Raw genomic sequence first — 11407 nt, 5'->3', positions numbered from 1 at the left:
AAATTGAACCTTAAATTGAAATAAGTATAAAAAACTATAAAATTTGGGAATTCAAGGTGGTTTTCTGATATTTCTGAGGCTTAAGCATCAAGCTTCAATATTATAATATACACTAAATTCAATCAATTAGCATAATATATGTCATTTTTCTGATTTCAATTTTGGAAGAAACTTATTCTAATATAAATTCAAGACTACTCGTGAAATAAATTGAAACCTGAACAGGATTATAGAAACAAATGTAGGTTATTTGAATTATTTGTTAGGTTAGATCATAAAATCTAAATCTGACAAAACTCAAATCAATATGTTGTAGCTGAAACCAACAAATAATAAAGAAAAGTGAAACAACCAAAAAAACATTTATGCCAATTGACTGCTATTCATCCATCACCAATGACAAATGTTAACAATTGTAATTCTCAAGATTCAAGATAAACAGCCAAACATAAGTGTAACTAATAAATCAATATCTAATGTTAGTTAATTTTCTAAACTATGGGGAAATATGCACAGATGACAGATTTGTACTTCTAGCGATTCTTGTCATACATCCATTTACAACTGAATTTTAATTATTGAAAAAGCTTAAATCAAACAAAAAAAACTATTAAAACCATTAGATATGATGCACAAATTGGAGTAAAAAGAAAATAAAGTCAATAGGAACTGGAAATCTAGTAACCAATAAACATGAATCCATGTTTTTTTAATCAGGCAAGTGAAAAATTACCAATCTTATCTCACATCTTAAATAATTCAGAAAAAGTTCAATTGATACCTACAATTATGATATACTTGTAATAAGAATATCATATAAATCACCAATCAAAAGAAAAAGGAAAATCATATAAATCGAATACTGTCTTCTATCCAAAAGATTTGATATTGATTGACATACTAGATTTGCAAGATGATACTATAAAATTTATTAGCATCAAAGCAAAATAACACTGCACGATGCAGCTAGCTGAAGGAACATTCTAGTCATCACTGACACCCAAAACTATGGACGTGCTAATATGGACTTCGATTTTTTCGGGAGGTATGAAGTAACTTAGGCATTCAAATTGCCTTTGACATTGCAGTGAAGCATCATCCGTGTTATATAATTCAGCAACCTACATCAAACAATTGGCAACGTACAAAAGAAAGCTAGCAACACCAAGAGATGACTTAACAGCTTATTGTGAATACGAATGTGACTATGAAATGTTTGATCATCTTATGTTCATCAATAAAATAACTATTTGTGCAGCCAAACAAAACCTCACCAGCTTCAAATGCAGTTGTTAACATGGAATTCAATTAGTTGTTATATCCTTCTATAGTTTGTCAGTGCTCTCACAATGAAAAAGATGACCCTAGAAATGAAATAAGAGAGGAACAAGTTCTAAATAACTTAACCAGATTGGTATCAAAAATTACTAATACTGAGCAAGTTTATAAAAGTAAAAATTCATACAAATGCTTTCAAATTTTTCCTTCTGAGAAATTCCCGAAGATTGAAACAATTGCAATGTGTCAATACAAATAAAGAATTGGTACAATAAATAATGTTTTGGGATTGTAGTGGAAGTCAGAAAATTACATCCATCATAACTGTTAGTGCTGATTTCTGTACATTTCTTTAGATTTCACATACATTGCAAACCAATCAAGAGTTTCTCAAGCTTTCTAGGCTTGGTTTGCAATTTCCGGTCATGTACTAGACAAATTGAATGGGTGATCTCCAGTACCTGACAAACCAATGTGGTTTATGATACATAAATTGAAATAAACAGTCTTTGCAAGTACAGTTGAGATGGAACAGCCTGCTTATTCCAAGTCACTATCTACTCCTTGCATAGCTTTCAAACCCGTCGGTCTCTGTATCAATTACATATTGCAGTTGTTAGGGCAAGAAACGGAAAAGTTGTGCAACAGAAGTTGGCATCCACTGAGTAAGAAACAGCTGATGCAATAACTGACAAATTACCTTTCTTGTGGATTTATTTTCCCTGACTTCATAGCGTTCTTGAGAAACATCGCTAAGCCAAAAACCAGGAGTAAGATTCTGCAAACAAGCATGCCATTTACAATATATGAAAGTGCTTCAATTACTGACAACTATTATTCTTTAATCATCAATAACAGTCAAACATGGCGTGCACTCATTGCAAGATCATCCCAAATAAAAGGGTTGTCTAAGAATCTAGAAAGATCCATAACTTAGGTGTCCAAATGTAAACATTATGTATTTTAACTTCAAAGCATAGTTAAATTTTCTAAAAAAAATGGTTCATAGACAAAGTTTAATTGGAGAAATATAGATGAAAAACAAAATACGTAAGGTGAAAAGACACAAGTTTTCAAGAAAATGATTATGAATTCACTTTAAAAAAAAATCAGTAACAAAAATTCATAAATGATTTGCATTATTATTCATTTGCTCGATTGGGCTTTGTTTAAATAGAAGAAGACATCCTCCCTACACTTACAGAACATAATTTTTATCCTGGCATCATCAAGGAGAGTAAGCTCATTGGATATGAACACAATTGACTAGAAACAAGCAATAAGTATTCCAACACAATCGACTAGAAACAAGCAACCTTTGGAAATTTTCAAAATCTAAAACAATAGAAGACTTTTTTTTGGTCATCCCATTAAAATAAAGGGCAAGAGAAAAAGGACACGACAGTTAGAACCAGACATACAAGGAATAGAAAAAAATTAAGGCACTGATTGCTGCCAAACCCTTGATTTCACTCGTAATGCAAGCACAAATATTAGAGGGCACTTACAAGTGATTCAAAAAAAAAACTTCCACATAATCCAAAAAAAACATTGATTATCAATATGGATTGTGAAAATCTTAAATCATTAATTAACTGGAACAGCCCCAAAGTCCAAACCAGGAATCCTTTCCAGAAACAAGCGACTACGGTTTAGGAGAGGTATTTTCGTTCAATATATTATTGAACGAAGGAAAGGGTGTGCACTTGATAGATTTATAGCCAAAATCAAGCCTGTGTTTAATTTGAACTTTGTGATAATTTCTAACAAAGATATTAAATAATGATTTTAGGCATAACCTCCTTTAAAAGACATTCCATACATGACAAATTCAGATTCCAGTGAGAACTACTTTTCTGCAAAGGATTCCTTAACTTTAATTTGCAGTACAAATAATAGACCGAAGCGACTTGGAATAACACAATGTTCTTATATTCTCTGTTGTATCTTTGTCACCTCGAGGATTCAAACATAAAAATAAAAATAAAAGACAAAAAAAGCACAAGATGGATTAAAACAAAAATATAAAAATAAAAGATAAGAAAAGCACAAGATAAACACTCACATCTATTGCCTTCTGAATACACTTGAGACGCTTTTTGGGTCTCAATGGCAACTTTGAGCCCTTTATTGCCTGGAAATCTTCCTCTTTCTCTCCTTGGGACAGGCTTAGGCTCAATTTTGGCCAAACAAAAGTGTCCAGATTCAAGGGCTTGTTGTCTTGCATAGTGTTCCCTCCCTCTGTATTATTGCTGCTCCTGGTGCACATTATATTATTCATTCGTTGCTGTCATCTGCTGCTTCCTTCCGGAGCAGATAGCAGGGAATGAAAGCTTTTATTGGAGGGCAGTGCTATCATTCTATCAAGGCCTGATTGGATTTGATGACACTGTACTTGTGGGAACAGGGGATTTTAAGACACTGTTCTTGTGGGAAACAGGGGATTTGAAGACACTGTTCTTGTGGGGAACAGGGGATTATCCCTGCAGCAGCAAGTCTATCCAAACAAATGGTGGATTTGTTCTCCATAATCTTCTCGGCCTTCTTTACTTGTGGTTTGTCCCTTCGGATACGCTTGCGGACTCCCCATTGAAAAAACTCAGCACAAGAAATTGGGTTCTTTAATGTTGTCGGCATCTCCACTTTAAATAAACAGCAATATCATTCAGATTTCTGAAAGCGAAAAAGTTAACTCTCAAATCCTTAGAGAAACAGGAAAATCGATGACAAAAAACTTGAATCCGCCGGCATGAAGCAGAAACCCGGGAATTTATACAAGTTGGGCAAGAAAGTCCTTAATCCCAAGGTTTACAGCCTAAAAGTGACCAAAAGCTCTCCAAATCCTCCATTCTGCGCAAAATACCAAATTCCATTAACTCCAAATTGATATTTCCCAGTCAATATTTCATGACGAACTCTAACAAATTCATTGGCCTTTAAACCAGTAACAACAAATTTTACCGCTCTAGCAAGGTTTCTGACGGCTAATAAAGAAAACCTACTCAACAGAATCCTCAACTTAAACTCACATAAGGACTGCTAACCAAAACCTTAAAATTACCAAAATCAAAAATAAAATGTTGGTTAACAAGCTACGACTGGTTAATTGTCTGGCCAAAATTCGCCAAAAGATAACCAGATTGAATAGAAAATGTATCGACAGCGGAAGCATACTGTAACATTTAGCAGTTGGGTGAATTCTTTATTAGAAAGATTCAAATAGTGGGCCAAATGTTACAAGATTTGGCTCTTTGGAATCCCTGAATGTGCAGAAGAAGATCTTAAGCACCAAATTTATATAGACGGACGCCTTCGCCAGCAAAATTTTCCCGAATATTTAACACCGTGGAAGGGATTTTCAGCCTGCAATGAAATCTCGGTAAGAAAATTCAAGAGTTATTCAGCATGCATTAATAGTTGGTAGAGTATTCAGATTTTCTTCCTATTTTAACCTTACTCCCTGCAATGAAATTTAAATTTTTACTCACGCTTTAATATTTATCTCACTAGGAAATTCTCTAAATCCGAGATTAAAAGACTCAACGGTGGCGGCTCAAAGCCACTGAAAAAATAGCGACGGCATTGGTTGTTGGGAAAGTATTTATTAGAGTTGGGAATGTTAATAAAAATATACAGATTAACCTAAATAATTTTATATATCAAAATATATTCTATTTGAATGAAAGTTAATAAACAAATATTAATGATTAAAATCTAATTCTACATGAAAATAAGGTAATATAATTTATTGTAAATAAAATTTACATTTGAAAATTAGACAAATTATATTCATTCAACTAATTTTTACAATCTCATAAATATAGAGGTTAACATCAATTTATACTAACGAATTTATATAAGGTATATATATGTGTATAATTTATAGATCCTAATCAAATAAATTGGTTTTATAATGAACATTGACATGTTCTTAAGACATCATAATTTTAAAAAGCTTATTTCTAACAAGTCCTATCTCTTTTAAATATTGTGCAATAAGGGTAATGTCCCATGGAGGGGGGCTTCCTAAACAAATTTAGCCTGCCTGAGATGTAGGATTTTACATGGAGGCCATATAGGGGAGTGGAGGCATGGCCCAAGGATGACTACTACTTATCCTTCGTGTAAATGAGGTGTTGGTTGATAGGTCGATCAATGCATGTGACTAATCACGTAGTGTCGTAAACTGTCATCGAGCCAATTTATACCTCATGTTTGTGCCCCTACTTTAATGTCTCTTATCCTCATCTCCTATTTAAGTCCGATTTGTGCCCATACTCTAGTTTTGATGCCATGTACACCCACTAATTGATTTCCCAGAGGGGTGTCCTTCTCCCTTGGGCTAGATATAGTTCCCTAACTAAGAAGGACCATGGCACTAGCGCTCTAGTCCTGGGACCAAAGCACCCTCGCCCCAATCCCTCTTAGTTGGGTCGTATTTTGAAATGGAGCAAGGGATCTATCTCTCCTGTGGGAATTCAATTTTGTGGCTTTGCATGACCGTTTGAGGTCGGCCTAATTGGTAAATGATCTAGATACCCTTAAATAAAGACATTAATCAATTCATTTCAATCCCAATTCTCCATCTCCAAGCTATCATCCTCCAACAATCTTGCATCTATGAAGCATTCCATCAAGCATTTTTAGAGATCTTCAAGGCTGCATAATCTTCATTCAACCATTGTGGAGCAAAATTACATCATTCACATGCAAGCATGTGTGTGTGATTAGGGTTTTATTATGTTCATGCCATTTCATACAACATATGTGATTACATTCAAGAAACAAAGCATCATCGTCAACAATTGCAAATCTGAGGTATATCTTTCAAGTATTTATTTCAGTATTTGCATTATTTCATTTGAAAGGTTAATTCCTAAAATGGGTTTTGACTTAGGTAAACCCCTATTCCCAACCATTTTCTCTTCAATACTATGTGTAAAAGTAGGTACAAAGCTATAACTTTTAGGATCGGCATAATTTACAGAGACAAACAAGTTCCCCTTTGGATGGAAAAAAGTTTGGAGGACTAGAGCAACCAATGCTCCGGTCCCAACAATTCAGATCGACCTTTTGGGAACAGATCTGAACATTCACATATTGCTTAGATCCAGGTTTGTGGCTCCATTTGACAATTGGAGGTCACTATTTTTGCATAATCTCTTCAATATCAGCACATTTACCCTAATTTCAACATCTTCAACAAATTCAAATGAATTCAACTCAAGGGAAAGAAGAGGAACATCTAAAACTCATGGAATTAGATTAGAATCTAGATCTGTTATGTTTAGATCTATCTAATTTCTATCTCTCCCTAATATAATTAATCTTTAAGAAAAAATAATGGTTATATTATCTTACTGGGTGAAACCCTAATTTTCACCATTACAACTCAATATCTTCTTCACAATGTGATGCTACAATTTGAGCTTTGACAAGAGGAGATAGAGGAGGAGTTGTTGCACCCTCAAGTGTCACGAGAGACAAGCGCATTGTGGGATGCTATTGACATCATGTGGGCCAAATCCAACTTTCCAAGGATGACACCCATGCCTTAGGATCCGCAAGTAAATGTTATAGATGCAAGGATGTCTTTGACATGCGTAGCATGGTGGGAAGAGTACAAGCTACTTAGATTGACTATTTCTGGTGTATTAGAGGCAACTGAGGGAGGAGTAGGGGTAGATTAGGTAGTGGGAAGAGATGGAGATGATGGAGGGGATAGAGGAGATGGTAGAGGGGATGGAGAGGGAGATGGAGGGGGAGATGTGTCAATGGCCAAGGCAATAGGATCAGGGAAAGCACGAGGATAGAGATAACCTCGGGTGCACCATTAGAGAGGAGACAATAGAAAGTGTTGGTAGGAGGGATGAGGTTGGACCTATGATAGGTACAAGGACCTTGGTGGCCACAACTATAGATTGGTGTCCTAGTATAGAGATAGGGATAGGGATAGGTAGGAGGGTAGGCACCTACATAGGTACAAGGCTAGGGGGATTATCAGAAGGGAGGACAACGAGTGGGACCGAGGGATAGGCTGAGGGGAGCATCAATGGTCACACAAGAGGCATATGATCACCCACGAGGAGTGAGAGACTAGCTATCTAGGGCATGAGACAAAGAGAGGGCATGAGTTATGCACCTATAGGCAGATATGGACAGAGAGAGATCTTGGGCTAACACACCGAAGGTAGAGTGAGATAACTCATAGGCAAAGGTGGAGAGAGAAAGAGAGCATGAGTAGATGGACTACAAGCAAAGATAAATAACCTCCAAACAACACTAGACGACGCTATCTAGGAGAGAGATGCATACCAAACATAAAGTGTTGTACATGAGTCCCTATAGGATCTAAGAGGAGGGGCGATGGTAGAGGAGATGGAAATGAGGATGTAGATGGATGGGATGAGGACAAGCTAGAGAGGCTAAGTAGATATGACCTAAATCAAAGGTGAGAGACATATTGTGACACAAGTTAGTGCCTCAAGGTCTCTCACAAGTGTTTAGCAAGGCATTGACGACACTGGCACATGCAGACCAAGTTGGTCATGACGCATAGTACTACCGAGACTTATACCATCAGTTTTGCTGACAGATCAGAGGGATCCTCCTTATGCAAAGAGTACACAGTCTAGGAGGACTAGATTAAAGGCATTTAGAGGATCAATGACCATGAAAACACCATGACCACCATGGCTAGAACTGAGCTCGGGATGGGTAGGGTCTGCACCATCAAACAAAGAAAGTGAAGGATAGGGCTACATTATGGACACAACAATTTTGTTTTGAACCTTCAGGGATAGACTCTATGTACCATGATTTGACACATAATTTTTTTTATGTATATATGAGATGATCATGATTTTGGTGTTGACTATGCATTGTGTATATGGACTCTATGATGATTTTTATTATAATGTGGATGATGATTATGCATAACCTATTGTGATGTATCTTATGACTGGCATTTGTGTATGTAGGGTGGATGTGCACAATATGCCTATCATGTATGATGTTATATATGAGATGATCTATATGAGACTAAAATGTTATGATGCAAGGTGTATGGATATATGTAATGCATGGTAGATCTATTATGATATATGTGGTGATGCTTATGTGTTGTGAATGATAGTATTGACATGTGTTGTGGTGCAATGGGGAGATGGATCTACATTTGGATGTATGCATGAGAATGAATATGTCGTAAATGGTTTATATTAATATGCATATGAATAATTATTAAATGATAATGGAATGCACAATTAGATGAAATGCATATAATAATGAGTGCGTGATGGGACTAGAGATCTCAAGAAGATATTCCTACATCTAAAGGAATATAAATGAACCCTAGTCCATGAGAAAAATTATCTAAGGATGGTAGGAATCTAGAGAAACAAACCCAGGAAAATCCTCTTGCCTTGTAGATGGTATAACTAGATAACCCAGAGGGATATAACTTCAAAGTCTTTGTGACAGATCATGGTAATATGATAGGTTAGGAAATCACTGTCACATTCTCACATGCATAAAAATTCAAGCAAAAGGAAACAAAGGAAGGCCTGAGTTAATGGGCATGTAGGTGCCAGAGGGTGATGTGTTGAATATCAAGTCTATGATGTATAAAATGAGCAAAGTCAATTTATCTTAGTGCCATATTAAATGCAAAGTCTACTAAATACATCATACACCTACCTGAGCATTTTTTACTAACTAAATTTGGGAGCTTGTAAGGACTGATCTGGGAGTTGTATATAGGGGCATACTACTTGAAAATGACTTCTAGAAAGAAAGGTTGAGATGGAATAGTGTGGCAAATGATTACATTTTGTTATGGAAGGGTGATTTGAGTGGCCCTAGGCAAATGTAATGAATACAAGGACTCTAAAAGGGAATGGTACAAACCTTATATAGAACAAGCTAATGTTTGATACAAGAGACAACTAACCATATATATTCCTGAAGCTGTCTGGTGAGTCGTCATGGTCATTAATATAAGAAGAGGAACGAGGTGCTTTGGATCGTCTAGAGATTTTTTTGCATATTTTGTTCTTTGATGAAATGCAACCTCCATGCATGACGCAGATGCAACAAGCGAATGAGGGAGGTCAATTAATGGCTTACATTACTATGAATGCAATGGGATGCATAGTGTGTTTGAGTGATCTAAATGCATATTTTTGTATTTGAAAATCATAGTACATAGGACTAGGAAGAAATGGAAGGGTGGGTGGGAATAAAGTTAAGCCTCAAGAGAGATGAAAGGAATAGGTTGGATTGGAGGCTTATGAAATATGATGATCAGATTGACAATGGGATTTTGATGCATTTATGTGGAGTGCAATCCTAGTTTTGATATTGCAAAGAGATATCAACGCCATTGGTTATAAGAGCCAAGATGCAACGATTCTACCTATGCATGGACTAGACTCTAAAATAAAAGGTTATCTTACATAATCAAGTTCATACATAATTATGATGGTATATATGAGGCATAAAGGAGAGTGACTCTAGTGCACACAAGCCCTAGATAGGACTTGATGGGAATATGCAAAGGAGAATCATGATTGTCATACTTACATATCTATAGTTATAGCGAGACTTGTTGGACCATACATAATAAAACCAACAAGCATAGCATGTGTAACAAACCATGCCCTATTGTGCACTAGTCAAGATACACCAAGATATAAAAATATCTAGGCGGTCTTCAGTAGGTATAGTCATAGGACAAAAAAAAAAGATTAACCATGCAAATGAATCTGTTGACCAACGAGCATTTCTTGCCAAGAGCTAGGACAAAGATTGGATTAAATTGTCATGTACATGGGAAGGATACATCTCAATGGGCATGGTGATGATGATAATATGAATGGTGAATAATTTCCATGTTGTTTTGAGGGACATGAACAAGGATATTTGAAGTCTGATTTTGGGAACTAGATTACTGACAAGTGTTTTGGAATACACATAAGTCTAGTAAACTTAGTTTGGTGGGAAGCTCAAAATGATGAAATTAAAGCTTTGTGTACTAGGTTGGGTGAGCCACTCATCATACAGACTTTCTAACATATTTTGATGCAACTTTATCCTTTTGAACAAGGTAGATTAGACCATAATGATGTACTACATAAGACTCAAATTTCTAAGAGATGGAAAAATACAAGAGACTTGGTTATGATCATCCCAATACAAAATGGTGATGAAGGAAAACAATGACACGCGTGATATTCAACATATCATACTCTTACAACTATAATTTGTTGTCTCCTAAAACTAAGTAGTCTGTTTGATCTCGTGTAATATAATCTAAGTTCATTTGATATGTTAGGCCCCAAGATGAATGTATGTGGACTGACTTTGTGAGGGAGACAAGGATCTCCTACACAAATGGTTAGTTCTCTATGAAATGAATGGCATTAGATTGATAAATATTTGCAGCACAAATGAGAGAATAGAGAAGAAATGACAATTGTACAAAAGATGGGATAGTGGATGGGTGATGAAAGACATCCAAGATAGATGGTGGACCCAATGGACTACACATGGAACCTATAAATATTTTTTCACCAAGGTACTTTCCCAAAGTGCCACAAAGTGGTTTTCCCTCACACACACACACACACACACACACACACACACACACACACACACACACACACACACACACACACACACACACACACACACACACACACACACACATGCATACATATGCATACATATACATACATATACACACACACACATACATATACATAGACAAACATATATACATATGCATATACATACATACATACATCCAAGATAGATGGTGGACCCAATGGACTACACATGGCACCTGTAAATATTTTTTCACCAAGGTACTTTCCCAAAGTGCCACAAAGTGGTTTTCCCTTACGCACACACACACACACACACACTCACATGCATACATATACATACATATGCATGCATATATATACACACACATACATATACATAGACAAACATATATACATATGCATATACATACATACATACATACATACATACATGCATGCAGATAGATAGATAGATAGATGTGTGTGTGTGTGTGTGTGTGTATTTTGACATTTTAGATTTTTTTATTTTTTGACTTTTAAAG

At 35.8% G+C, this 11407-nt stretch overlaps 1 protein-coding gene across 2 annotated transcripts; it reads right to left on the bottom strand.

The window, feature by feature from the left end:
* Positions 1-1549: 1549 nt before the first annotated feature.
* On the bottom strand, positions 1550-4761 carry LOC131065949 (uncharacterized). 2 transcript variants are annotated; one of them, XM_058000553.2, is made up of 4 exons: positions 4453-4761; positions 3344-4128; positions 1979-2056; positions 1550-1869 (listed from the first exon to the last, which is right to left on the bottom strand). In XM_058000553.2, the coding sequence occupies exons 2-4, from the start codon at positions 3557-3559 to the stop codon at positions 1819-1821; spliced, it is 345 nt and encodes a 114-aa protein (XP_057856536.1). In that variant the 5' UTR covers positions 3560-4128; positions 4453-4761; the 3' UTR covers positions 1550-1818. The 2 variants fall into 2 exon arrangements, with proteins under 2 accessions (XP_057856536.1, XP_057856535.1); XM_058000552.2 differs by having other exon boundaries at positions 3344-4761.
* Positions 4762-11407: the final 6646 nt, after the last annotated feature.

Source organism: Cryptomeria japonica, chromosome 2 (genome assembly GCF_030272615.1).
Source record: "Cryptomeria japonica chromosome 2, Sugi_1.0, whole genome shotgun sequence".
In the NCBI taxonomy this organism is placed as follows: domain Eukaryota; kingdom Viridiplantae; phylum Streptophyta; class Pinopsida; order Cupressales; family Cupressaceae; genus Cryptomeria; species Cryptomeria japonica.
The sequence above is the reverse complement of the archived record's forward strand: the minus strand, read 5'-3'. Positions and strand labels throughout refer to the sequence as shown.